This window comes from Athene cunicularia, assembly GCF_003259725.1.
Source record: "Athene cunicularia isolate RWA chromosome 3 unlocalized genomic scaffold, athCun1 chr3_part1, whole genome shotgun sequence".
Classification (NCBI taxonomy): Eukaryota; Metazoa; Chordata; class Aves; order Strigiformes; family Strigidae; genus Athene; species Athene cunicularia.
In genome coordinates this window covers 118258880-118282069 of record NW_020799097.1, presented here as the reverse complement: position 1 = coordinate 118282069, position 23190 = coordinate 118258880, and the positions used below count along the sequence as shown (strand labels likewise).

General features: G+C 44.6%; 1 protein-coding gene across 1 annotated transcript in view; it reads left to right on the top strand.

Moving 5' to 3' along the window:
- PAK5 (p21 (RAC1) activated kinase 5) overlaps nt 1-23190 on the top strand; it is an 82583-nt gene that overhangs the window by 46959 nt on the left and 12434 nt on the right. Inside the window, exons 4-5 of the mRNA XM_026845476.1 lie at nt 14725-15522; nt 21569-22060. Of these exons, the coding sequence (XP_026701277.1) occupies nt 14725-15522; nt 21569-22060 (1290 nt within the window). The remainder of the gene's footprint in view (nt 1-14724; nt 15523-21568; nt 22061-23190) is intronic.

The window sequence follows — 23190 nt, the reverse complement described above, 5'->3', positions numbered from 1 at the left end:
ATCAGCATTGTGATTCTAAGTAATATTAGTGTTGGGGGAATCTTGCAAGGGCAAGCTTTAGTTCTGTTAGTGAGAGCTTATGTGGGTGAGCAGAACTTTTCAATATGCTAAGTAAAGATTGAGAGTAAATTTAGTTCACAGTCTACATCTGCTGGGGCAGACTAGCCTGCTTTAGAGCTCAAAACCCATGTTAACCTATAGGTCTACACATAAAAGGGGCAAACTCTCAGTGTCAGTATTTCAGAAATTGAATCTGGTCTCCTCTGGGAATACCAGACTAGGAATACTCTCCAGGTAGCACTCTATAACCTGAAATGAGCCAGGAATTAGATGCTGAGCAAGGACACTCGTAATCAGGTTCTTTTTTTAACGTGGAAGTTAGTCCCTGAAGACAAATTTATAGGAAACTGTTCCAGTAACTCCTCTCACTGCTTGCCTACCTTGATAAATGCACCATGCTCCTAGCTTGCTGCCTGGAGGTGGAGCACTCTGGCTCCATCACTGCTACCATGGCTGTTCTTTCCTTCCCATTCGTTTAGTCAAGCTTTTTGCCTCCAAAACTTTCCCTGCACTGACCCATAAGATCACTGAGGTCAGAATCAGGGTTTTGGGCAGGTGGAGGTGATGCTTCGGGGCGGCTGCTGTAGCGGTAGGGTCTTTCTGGTTTCTGCACCATGGCAGTAATCCCCCAGAGCAAAGCGTGGAAGATAAATGGTAAAATGTAACCGGTAAGTGCTCTCCCCAGTAACCATGTAGAAAAGCTGAATGTGTTTTACCAAGCTTCAATCAAATAATCCAGTGAGCTATTGCGTGGCTCAACTGAGAAAGCTGATGGATTAAAACACCTTGGGAAATTTAGTTCCATGGACTGGCCAAACTTCCAATAGTGCTGCTGGAGTCCCTCAGGTATAAAATTGCATTGATGTTAGAAAATGTCATTGGTGGCCAGTGAAGGGAAACACTAGGTGGCAGCAAGAAATAGAAATTAATCTCCCCGCATGTCGGACACAGCAGAAGTAATGAGAAATCTGCTTGGCCATCGCAGTAGTATTTGTTCGAGGTAGAGGTTTTAGACCACTTCATAACAGGCCTGTGGAGGGGATTTCCATATAAATTTGGTCACGCAGCATTTGCACTCCACATCGGCACTAGGGCAGTGTTTGATGCTTCCATTTAACCATGTAATGACAATAATCATTAAGTAACTACATATTCTGCACATCTCCATGATATATTTGTTCCTAGGTCTACTAATAACCTTGTTTTGGTCTGTTGTAGTCCAAGAATATAAACTATACTGGTTATAGTCCCATTAAATTATATGCTATACTATAACCAACCAAATTTATTCAATCCCAGCAGCATTTAGCTCAAAAAGAATAGTAGGATCAGGGGGGAAATAAGTGTTGCCAAACAGCTCACCTGTGGAGCCAAACTCCAGGTATAAATGTGTTTTTTCTATCTCCTGCTCTGACAGGATCAGATCTGGGCTTTGGTGACTCTAGGAATTTGAAAGTGCTTTGCTGCTCTTTCTTGTCTTTCCCTTCACACAGGATCCAATTACACCAGACAAGTGCTGTATATTACAGGGGAATAACTGATTTGCCTGCAGAGACTTTTCAATGCCTTTTCTGTTGTCTGTGGGATGAACTGTGCAGGCCAGAAAAAAAAAAAAAAAAAAGATAACAGGTCTTTTGAGAGAGAAGTGAACAGAAGAGAAATATTTAGGATGAGCATTTCTGCTTTTTAATTGCCAAGATCTGATCCAACAGGCTTTAGTTAGCTGTCAGAATCACATAGTTAAAAGAATAGCAAGAGAATGTGAATTTTACTCAATTTTTACAGTTTTGTAATCTGAATAAAACAGTAATTGCTATGTGTGTCCTAGTTTGCATTTAATAATGCACTGAGCACAGCGCAAGCAAAGATGCTTATTGCTAAGACTTATACTTCTATATGAAATAGCACTTTCCAGGAGCGTTGGGATATATAGGTGTAGAAAACTAGTTTAAACATGCCAGCTTTTATGAACCACCCCAGGGAAACACTCTGGGGCAGGAGATCAGGTCTGACTCCCATCCCACACCTCAGGCCAGGGGAAGCAGCCCCATTTCTCTCTTGTCAGCAGTGACTGCACAGTCCTTCTCCTTCTTCCCTACTTCCCATGCTGTGCAGGGCAGGTCGGAGGAAGAGGAGCGAGCAGCACTTCGTCAGGCAGATTAATTTATTAAGCATGTCAGGACCAATCTGCCGCTGGGGACAGAGTACACTTGGCAGCAACGCAGACCAGCAAATTGAATCAAATTGAGATTACCCTAGAAATGTTTCAGCAGTTTCTTGTAAATGAGATATTGTGGTGCTGTGCCGGGCATCACCGCTGCAAGTTACTCTGCTACGGAGCATCCTCTCAAATCTTCTGCCTCAGTTCCTGTCAAGAAGGTGTTTGCTTTGCACTTCTCATTTACAAGAGTGAATAATTAAAACATCCGTTCAGGAAGCTCATCATGTCTTTCCTCTCACCTGCCCTGTAAATTTGACCTAACTGATAGATCTCTGCACAGGGGCACTCTTGGCTTTATGTCCATGTTTGCAGGTGAAAATTGCTCAGTGGGAGTTAGAACCACTTACTTAGGGCATTCCTACTGCTGCATTTCCCATTTCATAGCTGTCCTTGAAAATGAGAATTAATACACTTTCTTGGAAGAAAGAATAATGCAGTTTACAATATATATGAAATTATATTGTGTTTTTATTTTGCTAACACAAATTCCTAAATTCTCTGAAATCAGAGTGACGTTTCAGAATATGAAGGAGCACATAATACTCAAGAGACATCAATCGTTTTAAAAAGCACACCTTAACATGTATGTGGCCAGGAACACACAGTTTTAGTGAAATACCTTGAAACTCCCTCCCTGTTTTTTAAGGCTATGGAACTGAGGTTCCAGCACGGCACTGGCTGCAGGGTTATTTCTCCTGCTGTACCTTAACAGTCCCTTCCCTGCCAGCATGGCCAGCGCACCGCACACATCATCCCGTTCTTCCTTGGTGTTTTAATCCTAGATACACAGGGCTGTGATTGCAGAGACTGCCTCAACCCTGAGTGGTCAGAGACGAGCCCCATCGATCTGCGAAAAGCTGGCTGCGTGGTGCTTGGGTCTGAGGCACTCAGCAGCAGCTTCTTCTGCTCACTGCCTTCGCCTCATGATTTATGAAGTGGGAGGGTAATTCACAACGCTGCGCCACGGCTTTGCAGAGTGCAGGGAGCTTCTCGAGCTGGCCTCCGTACGCTCTGAAACAGAAATGTCGGCTTTGTCTTCAAAGCAAATATAAAAAATATAAATATATAAAACCTCCTGCGCAGTGGTAAATCACATCAAAAAGTAATAGAGTTTAAACTGTTTGTTCTAAATTATCAGACTGTCAAAATCCTCATTTTATTAAAAGCAGGGAGATGACCGCAACCACAGCGGGGTGACCCAAGCGCCTCTGCCCTCTTAAGCAAGCGCCCCACTGTCAGAGCTGTCAGATGAAGGCAATTACTTCCCTAGCATAAAATTTTATCACACTGGAATTTACTTAAATATTTCAGAAAAGCTCAATCAGACCACAGCCAGAAATCTTTCACTAAGAAAAAAAGCGCTGGGATCATTAATTGGGTTAATGCTCCATCAACCTTGCATTTGTTAATGGGCATGCTTAGGGCATGAGGGGAACTTCATCTGGGGAGATGTCATCTGAGCTACAACGACGGCTTATGCTGTGGTGCGACTTCATGAGTTACAGACTGTCCCTCTCTTCAGGCTTTTTTAATTGGCTTTGTTGGTGTAGAGCAAACTGTGTTCTCCACAGCCGCAGGCGGTGCTCCTGTATCACGGTGGTCGTTAACAATAAATGTATAAGGGGATGAGCGAGGCTGAAATGATGGGGCACTGTCTTTTACACCACTCATCCTACTGCGGGGCACCTCTCCCCATGAAAATCCCACCCCAATGTCTTTGTGGCCCCTAGAGTAAAATCTCCGATGGTGTCATGTGCCTTGGTTGTAGAAATACTTTTTTTTTAATGCGTATCAGCCCCTGGGAAGACTCACACAATGTTGTGCCCCACCGGTTCCCAACACTAATCACATATAGATGTAAAATACTGACTCTGTGTCATAGAAACAGTGTCAATGGGCGCCTTGGCGTCAGCACTGCGTGGGAGACCCACAGCTCCCACAAAGCACAGCAATAGGTTATCAAAGCTGAAGTATCTGGGGAAGGTGGTTGTTGAGTGTTTGTTTACTTCTTGTGATTTCTCGTGCCTTTGTTGAAAAAAGTGGGTTTTATTTTCCTCACACCTCCCCCACATAAAAACCCGGAAAAATAAGAGTCTAGGCTGCAAATGTTAGATGTAAGGACAACTGGCAGATACAGCGTTAAGGGTGGTAATGTCTGTCTTGTCACTGCAGACAGGGCTTCAGAAAACTCTGCAGCCTTTTGGGCTAACCCTGGGCTCCTCTAGAGGCCAAAATTTTTCCACCTCCCTGCAGCTTATCCACTGATGTGAATGGTGGCACCAAGCTCAAAACGCTGGGCAGTAGAGTCAGTTCACCCCGGGTTTAAGATGCATTTTTGCAATGCGTTTTGCTTAGAAAACGCTGATGTCAGAACTGAAAGAGGCATCAGGATTGCTACCACCTCTTGCTTCATCTCCTGTTCCCTGCACCTGCATCGTGGCTGAGGAAGAAGAGCTGTAGTGTGAAAGGCATCATTCCCACGTCTCTCCCATGGCACAGAAGTCATCCAGGCAAAAGCCAGTTTGCAAGCCCAGATTTCTGAAGTACCAGTTAGAGACACTGGAGCTTTATTGTTTTATATTTAACTGCCCTTATTTCTTTTTATTTTGATGTAAACCTGTTCAAGCCACACACAGCTCTTCCTGCAGTGAACTTTAGTCCTGGAGCTGTGACATGTCACAGGTTCCAGTCTGCTGCTGCCTTGGTGTTACAAAACTAAAAATGAGTTGTGTTTCTTGTCAGGAAGGATTTCTGTCATATGGCCCAAACGCCCCCAACTTCGCTTTTGTATTTTTTAGCTGCCCCTGAAGTCAGCCCAGCATGAAAGCTTTGAGGTGCTGCCACTGCAGGGTTTCCCCATAACCCCCCAGGATGCTGCATGCATTCTGGACCACAGCTATACCTCAGTAAATCTTAATAAGCTTGCTTTACAACTTCCTGGGGGAAAAAAATGAAAATTCTACTAGCACAGAGGTACTGGCAATGTGCTAGTAGAAAAACTAGCACAAAGCAATTGACGTGGTTCTGAAAGGGGGAGAATAAGATGTCTGGTGTTCATCAGCAGGGCTGGCCACAGGCTTTCCGAGTCAGTGATCTTTTTCTTTTCCTGCCAGAAATGGACAAAATAGGAAAGTTTGACATTGATGGACAGACTTTATCCAGAATGTGGCCCAAAAACCTACAGTCTTAGATGTGATTTGATACAGCTTTTTAGCTTAGCTGTTCCACTCTGTGTGCTGTTATGTGAAACGATTGCCATCAGCCTTAGGAAAATGCAGCACTCTTAAGAGGGCAGTTAAAATTCCCGCAGTTAATGTTTTTGAGGAATTTCATCTTGTGGGACATTTTGGTTTTTCATTCCGTTCTAGGATAAAAGAAAATTTTGACATGTGCTATGGCCTATGAAATAGCAGTTCTGTGGTTTTGAGATTTCTCTATTCCTCTCCCTGTGAAGTGCTTGTATCATTAATAAGTACAGTAACTTCCTCAAAGTAAAACTTTTAATTCACATTTCACTTTCATTTTGTATGTCTGAGATCTGTTATACATGTTATGTACATAAATTGCATGTACTTGATGTGTTTTAAGTAGATCCAGAATCATTATTTTTGACATTATAATACTCTCTAATAGCATTTTACATGACATGTAACAACCATGTTTGTGTATTTAAAAAAAAAGAAAAGAAGAACGAAAAGTTATTAGAATGTAGATATTTAAGTGGAATGTTAAAACTAAATGTTTTGTTAAAGTTACTGTCAAAAGAATTACTGGTGAATGTGATTATAATGAAATGTTGCTCTTGTTGTTATGGCAACTAACTTTTAAGACTGCTGTGAAGGGTGACAAATTACACAGTGCTGTTTTGGTTAGCCTTTTTTTTATAGTTTTCCATCATTTTACTTTTGAAGAATTTTCAACAGCTGGCACTACTGTTGTTGTTGAGTATATTACCCTTCTCTCAGACTTTTAGCTGTATCTTTATTTTGATCCATTGAGTAATACGTGTTTTTCAGGCTGACTAAATTTTGTTTCTACATCATCAGTGTAGATCATCATCATCTACATCCTTCAATAATTAAGATGTGGCCATGTCAACGTTTTCCCAGCTTTTCTCCTATCCTGTGTTAGGTTAATTAATGTGATAGTGTTGGATGTATGCATCTGAAGGCTGTGTATGACCAAGCTCAGCTCTCTGCTGTGCAGTGACTTTGCTGTGCAGCAAAAAAAAAAAAATTTGGCGATGCCGATGCGCACTCAGAAACGTGACTGCAGCATAGATGGGTGTATTTTGTGGGTCTCCACGTAGCGGTTTGCAGCAGCGGGAACCTAATGATGAGGGCTCTTCTGACCTGTTCAGTCTAGCCCCTAAGGACAGGCCTCACCAAAACACACTGCAGAGCTGAGCCCAGGGCAGCACCCGGGTAGCTCTTGCAGAAGCAAGCAGGAGATATTTTTGTAGAAATGGATGCACGGGAAAGAGTCTCTTGGACCCATCCCTTCTCCAAAGGAGAAATTGTGAGAATGATTTCTTTTTTCACTCCATTGAATTTAGTAGAGAGACAAGGGCACAGTCCTGGATAGCCCGGCATGACACTCCCCCAAGCTCATCATCTCTAGTCCGATATTAAGGAAACCAGAATGATGGGGGGGACTCCATACAGAAGAGGCAAATCAGCCTTTTCTTAGGGAGGTATTTCTGAACTGATGTTGCCCGCAGTGACTTTTTCCCCTTGGAAAGCACAGTGTTCCCTGCAGCAAGGTGTCAATACAGGTATCAGTTGCTTCTTCTGTCTTAACACAAACCAGAAACTGTATGCTCTACTGTTACCAGTATCTGTCCAGAGGTGAAAAACTTGTTGAATGATAGTGGGTGGACAGAGTAAAACCTGCTTTTTCGTATCCAGTGATGTTGAGTCAGCTCTGGTGATGAGCACATCCCAGATGTGGCACATGGCACATCCTGCAGCACCCCTGGTGGTCCCAGCTAGCAAAACCATGGAGGTGGGCTTGGCTGGGTTTTGCCTCGGGGGGTTTCATTTTTGTGTAATTTCTCCAGTACATGGGAAAGGTCCTAAGAGCTGTCCCAAACAGGAATTTCTGGACCTCCTAGAAAGGGATTAGAGAAATTTTGTGAGGTGGGATCATGGCTCACATGCTTAGACATTTCATGGCAAGGGGCAGGTAACGGTCTCATGCTCCTGGTTATGCTGGTTGACTCTATGGTGTGAAGTGCATCTTTGGTCCAGGGAGCACCCAGCTGAGGCATTCAACACTGATGAAACCTGCAGAACTCCTTCCACTAGGAGGGAACTGTGTGATACCAGAAACAACCTTTTAAAAATTATTTTTATGGGGTGAATGAGAATATATAGCATCGGGAAGGAATTAATAACAGAAATTATATAAACTCTGAGGCTTCCAGGTGTAAACCAAGCTCTAAATTACAGGCTTCAGGAAGAAATGTTCTGACATACTTTCCTGTCTCTTGTATATTCCTTGTGACTAACTCTGAGTAATAGCCATTTAGTAGACAGGCTGTAGATCAAAACTAGAGCAGATCCCATAGGACACTACTGGAGGATGCAGCGTGATAAACGATGTCTCTTCCCATCCAGCACCGTTTCTCGCCACGCATCTGATGAGTTTCTATTGCAAAAGGCATGTTTCTAGGGTAATTCTGTATGGTGCCAGCACCCTAAACTTCTCACTTAGGTTAATGTTTTGTTTTGCTGTGGGGAAATGAGGTGTATGCTTGGTGCCGGCCCATCCATCTGGCTGCATCTGCTTATTGCCTGCCACGGTCAGGAGACAGCTGCCTAAATGCAGCACTTGTTTCTAACTTGCACAAGTTGGTATTATCTCCAGTTCTGTCTCAGGGTGAAGTTTGGTGGTCCCACAACCAGCTAGAAACTTGTCTCAGAGTTCAAAGGGGCAAATACATTCGGTGACGTCCCTTGTGGTACAACCGTATAGACATAGCGTAGGCATGGTTACAAAGAGGAACCCTGTGCCCGTGGTGGGAGCAGGTGGCACCCAAAGGGAGAGAGTCCTGGGGTGGCTGCTGGTGAGGAGTAGGTCTGCTGGCTTCATGGAGAGCTCACCCAATGCTAAGACCACCGTGCCAAGACCTACGGGACAAGTTGCCAACTTCCTAACCCTGGGACTTTTGGGAGGTGCAGTGTATGAATGAGTTCCCCAAGACACTTGCACCTGCATTGGGTGGGAGGAAATGCAGAGGAGAGGGATGTGACTTCAGCACAGACCCAATCCTTAATTCTGTCTCCAGACCCTTTTTATCCAAAGAATAGGCTTGTGTGCTTTCTTTTATTTGGGCCCCTCACTACAAAAAGGCCATTGAATGACTCGAGCGTGTCCAGAGAAGGGCAATGGAGCTGGTGCAGGGTCTGGAGCACAGGTCTGATGGGGAGTGGCTGAGGGAACTGGGGGGGTTTAGTCTGGAGAAGAGGAGGCTGAGGGGAGACCTCATCACCCTCTACAGCTACCTGAAAGGAGGGTGCAGAGAGCTGGGGATGAGTCTCTTGAGCCAAGGAGCCAGCGCCAGGAGAAGAGGGAATGGCCTCAAGCTGCACCAGGGCAGGGTTAGACTGGCTAATAGGAAGCATTTCTTTGTAGAAGGGGTTGTGGGTGTTGGAATGGGCTGCCCAGGGCAGGGGTGGAGTCTCCATCCCTAGATGGGTTGAAGAGTCGGGTTGACCCAGCGCTGAGGGATCTGGTGGAGTTGGGAATGTTCTGTGTGAGGTTAATGGTTGGACTGGATGATCTTCAAGGTTTTTTCCAACCTAGACAATTCTTTGATGCTGTGATCTAATGTCCACGGCTGACGCACAAGTTCATCTCCTGCAGATGGCAGCGTACCACTGGTTAGGCACTTCGGCCATGAGCATAGGGAGCACAACCAGCCATGATGCCAACCAACATCAGGTGGGGAGAAGGGGGGATGGAGGTCCAGAAATGTTTTTCAGTCCATTCTCACAAAGCTGGAGCACAGTAAGATCGGGGGGGTAGCTCCGACACCATTGTTTGGAGAGGCGGCTCAGAGGTTAGAGGTTATACTCAAGTGAATATTCAGTGGAGAAAAACCTTAAGCAAAACAGTGGGCCATCCTACTCGAAAACAGCTCTCCTGGGTCCCAGCTGAGCTCCTCAGTTGCTGGGCTTTCAGCTGCCATTGCTTTTTCTCCCTGGCAGCATATTTATTGAGCCATGTAAAGTCAGCCATTGGAGACTGTCAGCCAGTCTTCATCTCTCATCTCCCATCTTCCCCCTTGAGCCTGGTCCTTGCGTCAGCCCTCAAGATGCATGCTCGGACTTAAAATTTAGCCTCACAAACAAGGGAGAGAGACTCACTTCATGCTGGCCCTGGACTGCACAAAAAAGCAGGTTTTTGCTTGTAGCTGTCTCCAGGAGTTTTGAGGGTCTCCAGCTGTTTTGAGGTCCTCTAAGGACTGTTCTTGGTCTGACATCTCACAGCCTGTTCCCCTGGTGAGAACAGATCGGCTGCAGACCCCTGACACCTCTTACACTCTTGGCTACAGCTATAAAATTCTGTTGTTTACAGGGAAAGCTGGAGTTTTCCTTCCGACTTGATGGCAAGGATCAGTTTTTTCCCCAAGGTAGTGCTGTTCACATTCTCTTACGCTGAGAAGTAAAATGTGGTGTCATGAACACAGCTTCAAATACTTTGAATGTCTTGCAACACAGGAAGATAAATTACCAACACGTCCATCACTTACACTTAGATTACTTAGACCAGCTGTGCTTTATGCACCTTTTCTTAAGAAAAAAAATTATTTTCAGGTATGCATAGGCTGTGCTTTTAGTTTATGTGTAACACAGATGAGGGGAGAAGCTAGCTAGAAGCAAAATCAGAGTTTAGATAAAGGGATAAAGGCACATTTCCTTAATAGACCTCTTTTTTTTTCTTTTTCTTTTTTTCTTTTCACCCTGCACATCACAGAGATTTTAAATCCTCATTGACTTCTGAGAACACAGCTCTGGGAGGACAAAGGATGATACATTCTTAACGAGTGTGTAAAGTATAGTAGTTTTAAAGACAGTAAATGCAAGGTCGTATTAGGGCAAAACAGTTAATTACCCACTTCATTATTGTCAAGGTTAATACAGTATTTGAGTGCAGAAGCTGTTTTTCATCTCCTTTTGGAAACAAGGCAAGACAGCATTTCTTACGGACAGATCCATTATAGCTTATCACCGGAGGACAGGCCGCTACAGAAACACCATGAAGGATGTCTACTGTCACCGGGCTCCAGAGCAAACGCCAAACCTGTCCAGAGAGCAATGGAAATGAAATGAGAGCTACAGCTTCAGAGTACCACGCTTTAATTCACAGAGATTGCGCCCCATTGATTTTAATGTACAGCGGTAACGGTAGCATAAAATTCGCCAGCACTCCTTCATCTGTTTTAGCATTGATCCCTCCTAAATTGCACAATGCGCTGAAAAACATCCTTTAATAAACATGGGGTATCGACTACAGCAAATCCCATCTTTCCATGGTGAAGCCAGTGAAAGCTGTGCTTGCCCTAGAGCTCAGTCTCTGTTTTTCATGCGTGCCAGGGTGTTGTACATGTTTCTGTTACACAGTCTCAATAGTTGGAAACAAAGGCCTCATAAATCTTAGCCCACCAACCTTAGCGAATAATGCTTTACTTTTAACTATCTACTTTACCTGCAGCAACTTCGAAAATTCCTTAAGTTTAAAAATGAGGAAACCAGTAAGTGTTTCAGAAAAAAAAAAAAAGAAAAAAATTCTATATAAATAGATATAGAATATATATAAAAATAGAATTTCCTCCTTATATGGAAACACAAGTTGTTTTTTTTCAGTTTATAAAGCCTTTAAAATTGCCAAAACTAGTTCCTATGAGACTAATTACCAGGATAACCATGGTTATATCACTTTTGATGTAGCCTTTACCTGTTACATTTTCTTTCAAGGTTTTTGTTTTGTTTTTTAAGTTAGAGCTAGAATTTCCCATCTTTTGTGATTCCTGCCATTGTATTTCATTCCCAGGAGGTTTTCCTTCTGCTCACCGATGTAGCACCCGAGTCTACATTCCGAAATGGAGACCCACACGTCAGCAACTTGGTCTTTCCACTGAAGCTGGGTACTTCTGGCCCTGGTGCTAACATTAGGCTTTTGGGTTTGGGAATCTGGGCCATGGCTATGGCTGTTCTTAGTCTCTGGCTTCTTTCTGCAAATACTGCACTTCCCAGGAAAGCTGTGGGTGCTGGTGAGCCCCTGGCGCACACTTTCTCTGTAGTGAATTACTTCGGGACAGGTTAACATGGCACAACATATGTTTCAATCTTTTTGACATCTTCTTTGATTTTATTTTTTAATTTTCAGTGCTCTGTGGGCATCCTTACAGAGCAGTTACTCTTATTACTCATAGAATGATACCTATATTAATTCATTTTTTAAGCCTAGTAAATTGTTATGCCCACTAGGGAGGCACCCGCTGTATTTCAGACTTCTGTATAAACATCTGAAGTTCTACTCAGATAGCAAAATACTTGACTCTATAGCGTATTTCACAGGGTCTCAGTGAAACATTTCCCAAATTATCTGCTCTATGGACACTAGCACTTTTTGACAGGAATAATGGTAGATGTTTCCCTGGAAAAAATCGAGCTCGTATAGGCTGACTGATGTAGCTAAAGGGGCATCTCACCGAGATGTATGTCCTTTCACGTAAGAGAAGTGTTAAATTTAAAGACAAATCAAAGCAAATAGAAAAACTGTTGTTGTTGTTAATAATAAATAATTATCATAACTTAATTATCATAAACATCATAGTATTAATACTTGTTATTAGTAGTAATAAAGCACTGAGTATTCTGTAGAAAATGTGCCTCTGAAATAAGTGAGTTTTATCCTCCGTTTGCACTGGCCCTTTACATTTTCTTGTAGAGAGGAGCCTGAAGCAAACAGGAATTACAGCCATCACCCTTGCAAGTCAGTGTTTGCCAGCGGTGGTCCTCAAAAGTGCTGGAAGAAAAGGGTTTTAGTTCTTAATCCCTTTAAACTTCATCAGCTGGGATGAGATGGCACTGGGGTCTTGCAGCTAACCAAGACTGCTTGATCAGACTGGGGCTTTGGTGGAAAATGCTTTTTATGGAAAATAGGAGTTTCCTACAAGACTGTTTTACTATTAGTACTTTTGTTAAATCCTCATAATCAAAAAGTTGACTCCTAAGCATGTGCCTGTCTGCAGAAAATCCTTGAACTGCAGGGTTTAGTCATCAGTGAATTCCCTAACAGATAAATCCTCAGCTGCATTCTTCTAAATTTTCCTTCTGAAGGTGTCTGTAAAAATCCTGCTTCCAGAGAGCATCTGCCTGAAGAGGCAGAGGGAAAACTCTGTTCTATAACCAATGGGGCTGCTCCACTCCCAGGGGCTCCCTCTGGCTCCAGGGTCCCTTTGTGCAGCCACAACGCAGGTTGCTGCAGGACATCTCTCCTTTGTGAAGGCCAGTCCCACGGACAGTATTAAATTGGCATTTTAGTCCTTGGCATGCATTTGCACAGGGGAAGCAGGGTGGCAGTTGGGTATTTCAATCTTGTTTTCAATTATAAGCATTTCATTGTTGAGCGTTGCTGGTTTATTATGTGATAATTAAATATGAATGATCACGCAGTCATCCTGCCAAAGAGGCTGTAGCCGAATTAAACCAATTCCTCTCGTCTTGCTGAATGGCTTCGGAGGCGAAAGGAGTGATCTATTTGCTGTCCCTTATTTTTGCTGTCCTATTGTTTCAGTATTACTAGCTTCAAAATAGCAAACTAGGCAAGTAATTACGGACATAAATCAGAGCAGGGATCAGTGTGAGGTCAGGACTGCTTTGCTTGTAGCCCGGCTTTTCTCAGCTGCCTTTTGCTGAATAACAGAGAAGCACATTGCTGTTGGTTTTGTGAAAAAGTGGTTTTATTATGATGAAATGCGTGTTTTGACAAAGTCTTGAGTCCCTGCGTGCTTTCAGGCTGGGGTTGAGCAGCTCTGCCGTGTCTGGAGGGGAGCCTTCTCTGTCAGCACTGAGCCAAGGCCCGGTGGCCAGGCTGGACGCTGTGGTGAGCACCTGATGTGCTGTGGTCGGGGTCCAGTACGCCACAGTTGGCGTCATGTGCCACGGTTAGCCTCTGATACACCACAGTCAGCGTGCAGCCTGGACAGGCTGCAACTCGCAGAGGAACGTCTCCTTGGGTTGATCAGAGTCACCATGGAAAAAATCAGCAAGTTAAATAAGACAACGGCTGTAGATATAGAACTGAAGCGGATCAGCAAAGCAAATGTGTTTTCAGTAGAGCTGCACTGATTTATGGCCCTGGCCCTTAATCTGCACATCTTACTCTGCTGGGGTGTTTATAAACGTGAAGCGGCACTCAGTGGGAGTCAACTCCTGAAAGATGGATGCAACCTCAAGTTGTTACAATCTTCAGATGCTACTAGCTAAAAATAGTCAATCTTTCGTGAAGGAGAGCTGTAACCAAGCACTGCTCACCTCCCCTCCTCCCAAGAGCACCAGTGTTTTGGACAGAAGAGTAGGGATGGGCAGGGGGTTGTGGGCAGTCCGTGGGAACAAGTTCACGTGTGCCGTGCTCCTACACATTTGTCATCCGTGGCTGGGGGATCTACAGAGGACATTGCAATATTAGGACACAAACAGGGTCTCCACCTCTGCCACCACATGGCATCCATGATGTGGATGTCCCAAAGCCATGGTTGTGTGCAGTGGTTTGCTGGATGCTGTGTTGTATGAAGGAGATGTAGTGATTTCCCTCTTCCCCAAGCGTCTCTTACTGTTAACTAAGAGGCTATCCCCAGCGGTACTTCTGCTACCCAGGAACATACCTGGATGTGTTTTGCAAAGAAAGGCCAAACCCCATGCCTACTAAATTATATGCTACTTTCCATTCCAGCAGTTTGTTAAAATAACACACAGAAGTGACCGCTGAACCGTTTTAGTTTAGTTTATCCATACCCTTTAAATCAGATTCAGCCCACCAGTTTCACTTGATGTAGACAATGAACAAATGATGAATAATAACAAATAAAAAATAAGTAGTGGTTTTAAACATCTCTGCTGTTGGCTGCTGACCACCCACCTCTTAAACTGGGCTTTTTAAGAATGACTTAGGGTTGCATGCCAAATCTCAGCTTATGATGTACACTGAATTTAACCCCTCTTTTTTCACTCATTTCTGCCTGTTCTGTTGTAAGTATTTATTGAGATTTTTTTTTCTAGCAATGGATTATTCTGAGGTAGTGACTGAAGAACCTAACAGATTGCTACGGGTATTTTGGGGTTGAACCATAGACTTTTTTTCTTTTCAGTGGTTTTCTTGGTCAGATATTAAATGAAGATTGGTATTTAATCAAAGCAATTTTTTATTCCCAGACTATTGTTAGAGGTAATAAGCCTCGAAAGGATACTTCAATCAATGGCCTGCTGGAAGAGTTTGACAATATCTCAGTGACACGATCCAATTCCCTGCGGAAGGAAAGTCCTCCCACCCACCACCAAGGAAACGCAAACCATGTGTCAAGGCACCAGGAAGAAAATGGTTATATCACGTATTCCCAGTACTCCAGTGAATCAGACACTACAACAGACTATGTTGTGGAAAAATACCAAGACAAGAGTCTTTACGGGGAAGAGTTAGACAGGTACTACAAAGGGAGCTATGCTGCCAAGCAGAATGGGCACATGATGAAGGTGACTTCCCGGGACATCTATTATTCGGAAGTGACACCCCTGCAGTCGGACCTCGCCAAGTTCCTCCCAGATTACCGTGCACACCTGGAGACAAAGCCCAAACCACTGGAATATGGTGGCCTAAAGCTGGAGTATCAGCGGATCCCCAGCGGATCCTCCCTGGACTATAGAGATCCTTTTCCTTACACCCCGTCCCGAGCATCAGTGCAGAGCGAGTGTCCCAAGGAGAGGCTGGAGTACAGCGACAGCGACTGGGGACATGGTCTGGGCAAGGATGACTACGACAAGAGGCCAAAGTCATCCTATGTGGACCCAGCGAGCCCTCAGCCAGCAATGAGGCAGAGGTCCAGGTCAGGCTCTGGTCTGCAGGAGCCAGCCATGCCCTATGGAGCAAGCGCTTTTAAAACACACCAGCAAGGACATTCCTACAGCTCCTACACCTACCCCCGCTTGTCCGAAACCGCATCAGGCATTCCCAAGGTAACGTGACATCCCTGGTGACAGTGCTGCTGGGGCAGGGATCAACCTCTCTAGAAGGGGGGTGCAAAAATTTAAGTGTGTGCAAAAAATTAGGGGCAAGGAGCCATGTTTGTTGGTGTGATGCTGAGTAGCCTCCCCGAGAGTTGCGTGGCTGCTGCTTGGCGGGTGTGAAAACCCACCTGCTTTACTTGGGTGTCAGAAAATGGATGTCAGGGACTGGTGGGTTTAAGATATTTATCAAAAGGCAGATCTGGGGATGCCCAGCTTCTGGGAGTTTTATTTGGGATTCCCAATAACCCCACGTTCTTTGGCAGTTTTTGTGTCGTTAGGAGTTCCTACGCCTGCGCAGAGCTGGGCAGGAGATGAGAAGCCGCTCTGGTTTGTTATCACTTTTGTATTTGAAGAGTTACCCTGCAAGGCTGAAACCTCTGTGGTTTACTATTTGTATTGTATTTAAGCTATATTTATATTACAAGGTTTATTAACCATTTACTGCTAAATGAGAGTAGGGGTTTCCTCCTCTGTGCTTTGGTTTTAAGCAGTGAAATTAAATCAAAGCAGCTAATCTCACCTGAGACATTTTAGATGTTAAAAAAAAAAGGTTAAGGTGCAAGAAAGCATTTCAACCATAATATCTGCAAGCAGCTCCTCTGCACAGATTTTTGTGGCCTGCTCTGCCTTTTGCAAGTCACATGAGGAATATTACCCATACGAGCTGTCCTACCCTACTTGCAGTAGTTTGCTGTAACTGTTTATTCAGTTAAGAGAATAACACTTTTCTTACACATCTATGATGATGACCTGCTTAAACATCTAATATTCTGCAAGAGAAGTTTTTTCTTCAGTGTAGATTGCATTGAATATTACGAAGTTCCCCTAGCAACGGGTGCCAAGATGATGGCTCATTTTCCCAGGACTGAAACAGTCTTGGGTTGCTGTGACTTACCAACCGTGCTGAGGTAGGTAGCTTGTTAGGTGCTGAGATCAACTCTGCTATTTAATGATGGTCTGAATGGTGCATTTTCTTACTGGCTCTGTGCACTGAGAACATGGTTCTGTCCAACTGCAGAACCAGAAGAAGTCTCAGGTCTCTGCAAGTCCATGATAGCCCTATGGTGGAGGCATTCTTGTGTCTTGCCTGCTCAGGTTTTGGCTGCTTTGCTGATCCTGGGGTGCAGAGTTCTAATCAGTAAAGGGAGGGCCATGTGTTTTTATTCTGCATTGCATTAAAGCGCAGAGCTGGGCTTCGGGGGTTGAGTATAAATCAGGGGAGGGAGTAGAAAAGTTACCAGGTCTCTTTGCATGCCTTTCCTGAGCTTGGGATGTGGTGGGAGGGATGTGTGTGGGTAGTTAACTGCACTGGAGTGTGGCATTAAATATGGATTCTGGAAGCTGTGAGGAAAGCCTGAGATGAGCTATCTGCCATTGCCTTCATTGAAAGCAATCATTTTGTCAGAGTTTAGAAAAGAGAAGGACAAATCCAGTAATTCATAGACTGTCTTGCACCTGATGCTGCCAGTTTTACAGCATTCAATAGGGCAGAAGACAGAGGTATATTTTACAGGACTGAGAGCACTCCAGACACTTTGAAAAATATCCCATTAAAATGCAGTAACAACTTTTATGAAAAAAAAAAAAAAAAGCCTCCATGCAAGATTCATTGTGAGCTGTTCCTCTCCTCAGAGCATCAAAAACACTCTTAACAGCCTTGGTGTATTGAAACTTGATGATTCACTGTTAAATGCAGTAGTTTCAATTCCCAAACTTGTCCACAGCTCCTAGAAAAGTGAATAGCAGTTTCTTGTCTTGGATGATTGCTGAGGAGTCTTCTTTTCAGGAAGGCGTTAGTAAGATAATGGTTCATCAAATGGGTTTACTAAATGAAAATCAGGTCTCAAATCAGATACTTTACAAATTAGATTGGCTGTAAAGAATAATTAAAAAGTAAGCAGTGAAAAAGTCTGTAGGCACAAATGTATGGCTTCAAAATGCCATAGATGTTCATTTTGGCTTGTAAATGTGAAGAGCACTATCCAGTATTATTTGCAGGTGACAGAGGTCAGATAAATCAAATGTCTACCCTGTTTCATCATCAGTGATTTCAGAGGTGCTACATCAGAAGACTTTCAGTGCTCTGGGCTTGGCCACCACCATGCAGTGGGACCATGGAGGTGTAGGAAGCCAGAGGCTCAAATTTGGTCCACTCTAATCCACCCTCATGTTACCCACCTTCTCTCCTATTCCTGCAGACTAACTCCAGAAACACTTGCATGGGTTCACAGCAACTGTTCTGTTACCCTCACAGCACAGAGATTACGTCGTGCTTTGTTCAGTGGAGTCTCCTTGGTATTACAGAATCATCTCGGTTGGAAAAGACCTAGAAGATCATCCAGTCCAACCGTTAACCCAGCACTGACAGTTCCCCACTCCACCAGATCCCTCAGCCCTACGTCAGTCCAACTCTTAAACCCCTTCAGGGATGGGGACTCCACCCCTGCCCTGGGCAGCCCATTCCAACACCCACAACCCCTTCTGGGAAGAAATGATTCCTAAGAGCCAGTCTAACCCTGCCCTGGCACAGCTTGAGGCCATTCCTTCTTGTCCTATCGCTTGTTCCTTGGTTCATGAGACTCATCCCCAGCTCTCTGCACCCTCCTTTCAGGTAGCTGTAGAGGGCAATGAGGTCTGGCCCACAATATCAAACTCATCCTGCCAGGTCTGCTTGTTTTTGAACATTCTGTACTGCATGTTATCTTTTCACCCTCCTCTTCATCGCAGGCAGCCCTCTTAACTTTTTGCACTGGATCTTATTATTTCAAAGCTCCTTTCCCAGACATTTTACAGTAGCAGCTCTCCATGACCATCTCCTGTCCCTCTTCCAAGGGGCCATGATTTCTTCTCTCCCCTTCACTACCTCTTACTGCTGTAACGTAGCAGAGGTCTCTCTAATCTGGCTGCTGCTCAGTACCGCCGTTTTTCTGCTTTGTGTTTTGCGGGTACTCTGCACCAGGAGGACATTTCCAGCCTGCTGAAGGCAGAGCCAAGCCTTTACTATCAGGAACCCTATCTTTTTTCCCCTGTTTTCTCATCCACATGCCAGTAGCTTTCTGCGAGTGCTGCCTCTGTGCACGGAACAGGGAGTCTCGGAGATTTCTACCAGTGAACCACTGGAGAGTGACCTTTCCCCTTACAACCTCCATGTGATTTACTGACCATCCCTTCCACACCTTTTATTTCAGCAAACTGAAACCTAATCAAACAGAAATCCATTTCCCGTTCACTGAAGGGTGAGCCCATCTCGCCAGGGGCTTGTAGCTCCCCGAGAGGAGGGTGTGGGCTCTGGCTGCAGGGCTGCGGCTGCCATCTCTGCCGCAGCCCCGCCGCAGAGCGCGTGGGGACACCCCCTCAGCTGAAAGAGGGTGCAGGGAAGGAACCCCTTAGGAGTAAGCAGGTGTTTCCTCCTCATGCAGGACAAAACGGGCATCGCTGTCCTCTGAGTGGAAACTGAAATGAGTTTAAACACAGTGGGTACGTCCTTTTAACAACGAAAAGACGTGGCAGTGTGTGAAGGCCACTGAAGCGACCCAGCCGGCAGCAGCAGTATCACCATGCACCACGGCGATGTGATGGATGTCGTGTCAGAGCTTCGGCTGCTCCTTTGACCTGATCTCAAATGAGCGTGGGACTGGCTTCTTCCTTCCTTTGTAGTACCTAAAGAATTTCTTTTCAGTAGGTAACAGCATTCGGTAGCAGAAATGGTATTATTAGCGGAATAAAGTGTGTTCGATTTTGCCATAATGTGAAGCACTGTGTCAGGACACAGCCTCGGAGGAGAGCTTCAGCTGATTTACTCATTACAGCTCCTGATTTTTCTGTAAGATTTCATGGGATTTGGGACATGAATGGGTTTACATCGTACTGCAAAAAGCTTTCAAAAATTCTGAGCGAGCCCACTGAATTTTCATTTTAAAATTTCACTGTGGAATTTACTTTTGCCAATGTGTTAAGCTGAAGATGTGCTCAGAAATATCAGGCATGGGTGAAGCCTCAAATAATTCATTAGTATGGATTTATCCAGATTGAATTTCTAAACAAGGCTTTCCTCATCTTAACAGTTAAAAGAAAATGGTATATTTACAGCCAGAGCAGTAATTTATGTGTCCCTACATACACAGATATATAGGACAGGGCTAGATTGAATTCCCCTCCCTCCACCAAACCATCTGAGCACTTCCCCGTGTTAATTAGTTTGGCAGATGTAATGTCCTTCATGAAATCCATGGTGTCTCTGACCCCCTTCTATTTTATGGCTACCCCTGCCTGATGGAGTAAGTGAAATTACAGCTGTAATCATGTGGATGTTTTGCTTTAACAAACCCGGCATCCTAGGAGGCGGCTGTACAACCCTGTTACGTGCTGGCTGGATGCTCCACATGGCTGGGAGCTGTCAGCGTGCGAGTCTCAGGCGGGAACAGACTCCAGCTTCATGTTTCCAAGGGAAATCTCTGAGCAGCCCCTCTAGAGAGGCATTCCCTCTTCCCTGCTAAACCTCACGCGAAGTAAAAAGACAGGCTCGTGCATGAGGTAGGAAAGTGCTGATATAATATTGTGCTCGGAGGCTTTTCTCCCTGCACCGAGGCGACTCCAGCTAGAAACTCCTCCTCACTGTGCAGCAGCCTACAGAGATAAATTGATGCTGCGGCAGATTTTTTTTTCTTTCTTTCTTTTTTTTTTTTTTTTTTTTTTGCAGTCTTAGCATAAAACGGTCAAATGATGTTCCACCGCAGAATTCAATTTCACAGTTCAGTTGGGTCCTTGATTACACTGCCAGATTCAGATTAATGTGCATTTAACTAACATGGATCAGGGACTCCTGGCCGGCAGCCAGCAGTAATAGTAGCAACCATGAGCTGTGTAGAGTTTGCTGCTCTGTCCACCCCTGTGCACCACCACCAAAATTGATTGATTACATGAACTCATTGCCATAATTATTTGTAATTGTGCTACATCATGAGCCTGTGTCGAACCACCCCCCCTGCCCCAAGAGACACCACACGTCGCCAGGACTCACATACGTTGTATCGTAACTGTGGAGATGCTCTTTGCTGGGGGAAAAAAACCCTGTATTTTTGTGCTGGGTTTGTGTGTGTGTGTGTGTGTGTGTGTGTGTGTGAGTGTTGTCTTACATCCTTTGTTTTTCTAGTTAGGATAAAAGCAAACTATTATGTTTTTGAATGTGAAGTATGCATTTGCTTTCATTGTAAGAAGCTTAGAAAAGCTTGGAAAATAAGAAAGGAACCTGCAAATGAACAGGGCCTCCCATCGGGATAATTTCTTCTGTGATTGTCTCTGATTTCAGGTGAAAATTAGCAGTTTCATGACACTGCAGTTGTGTGTCACTCTGGAAAACGATTTAAGAAATGGTAAATTGAATTAGGCTCCTCATCATACTCATGTATGCAGTCACTCGAATAGCAGCCAGTAGTGGGGCAAGGCAGGAGATGACAGGGATTTCAGGGTACTGCTGCTTCTGCATGAATAGGTTGGGTCATCCCTGAATTGCTGGAGGAGAGCATAAGAAAAGACTAAGGGCTGAGAGTCAAAAACTTACTGGTCTTCAAAAGGAAAGACACAAATTGGAATTTGCCAAAGGGCTGCTGTTTGTGAAAGGGATGAGGTCTTGGAGGAAATGGCCCAGAGAGCCTGCAAATACAGAGCAAATATACTTTTTGGAGCATACGCTTTCATTAAACAAAGATTATTGTACCTACAAACAGGTACCCAGACAGAAGAATGATCCTGAGATGCACAAAAGATCTCATGATGTTCCCTGGCTTCATTTTAGTGCTGATCAGAGCACTAAAAAAAACCCCCACCTTTTCAGATACAGTGCAGCAGTGTCATGTTGAGAAGTATGGGTACACTCGGGAGCACGGTTGTGCTGGCACCTGCCGAGGATCTCCGGAGGTGCCAGAAACAACCCGAGCGGATGGACAGCAAGAAAGCTCCATTCACCCGCCTTCACTCATCTGCTTTTGTGTTGCAGGTGGATTATGATCGAGCGCAGCTGGTCGTTAGCCCACCGCTCTCCGGATCGGACACCTACCCCAGGGGCCCAGTAAAGCTACCTCAAAGTCAGAGCAAAGTCAGCTATTCAAGCAGCAGCTACCAGTACCCTCTGGTCTACCACAAAGCATCCCACTATCACCAGCCGTCTCTCCAGCCCAGCTCTCCCTATATTTCCACTGCCTCCTACCCCAGCTCGCCAAGTATCACGTCAAGTGCTTATCCTCCACCCAGCTGGGGATCCTCCTCAGACCAGCAGCCCTCCAGGGTGTCCCACGAACAGTTCAGAGCTGCCCTGCAGCTTGTGGTCAGCCCCGGCGACCCTCGGGAGTACTTGGACAACTTTATCAAGATCGGGGAGGGCTCCACGGGGATCGTCTGCATCGCCACCGAGAAGCACACAGGAAAGCAAGTTGCCGTGAAGAAGATGGATCTCAGGAAACAGCAGAGAAGGGAGCTGCTTTTTAATGAGGTATGTTGTTCTGGGTGGTGCGAGGGGTTTCTCAGGTGGTAGGTTCAACAGGAGGAGACATGGGCCAAATAGCAACCTCGAGAACCAAATTAATACCTTAAAGAGGTGGTGAGTCCCACATGCATCTATGCTGTATAAATATTATATAACCAGACCAGTTTCAAATAAGCTACATCTTCTCCTGGCTTTAAGCCTATAATGCTGTGGGAAGTCACAGTAAACATCTAAGAAATCTCTATTAGCTGCTCCGTGCAGCGTATCAGGTGCCTTTTTCTCCCTGTTTGCTGCTGTAGTTTATTCTTCTGAGATGGAGGATCCAAACTAACCAGACTATTCAAGAAGCATGTGCACCGTCTTCTGGCATATACATGCTTTTTTTTTTTCCCTTCCTCCTTCCTCTCCCAACCATTGGCAGTCCCTTTGCTTTCTTGATGCTTACTAAGCAAAGCACTGACAGTCCCTTTTTCATGGAACCATCTGTGTTAATTCCCACATCTCCTTTCCTGAGCGGTTGCAGCCAGTTCAGAGCTCACAGTTGCTTGGGGAAGATTGTTTACCCCGTGTACGTTATTTGAAATTTAAGAACACTGGCTTTCATTTGCCGTTTTTTCACCCAGTTTTTTGGTGCTGAGAGTTGCTTCCACAAGAGCTTCTCCAATTTTACTTCTTACTCCCTTAACCTAGTGGTGTGTGTCCTCTGCTCCCTTTTCAAGATCACTTGTGAATAAGCTGAGCAATGCCAAAAAACACTGCAGGTCCCCAAAAACCTCTTGTGAGAACTAACCTGATTCTGTCATTTGTTTCCTGTGTTTTAGGTATAAAGGGATCTACCCTCAGCACATGACAGACTGGTTTCTTTAAAACCTTAACATTTTTAAATCAAAATATTAATTTCTAACATTTAATTAAAATATTAGTTTCTAACAATTTCAAACAAGTTTCTTAGAGTTTGCCTTTGCACAGTCCATGATTGTACTGTGTAGCCTGGCTTTGCTTTGCCTCTGCTGGAAGACTACACTGAATTGTGTTGTGAAGCTCTAACTGAGCATCTCTTGAGTGGTAACATCTTGAAGCAGGTCCTACATGCTGTGCTGGACCAAGCTGCTTCCGTGACACGCTCCAGTCACTCG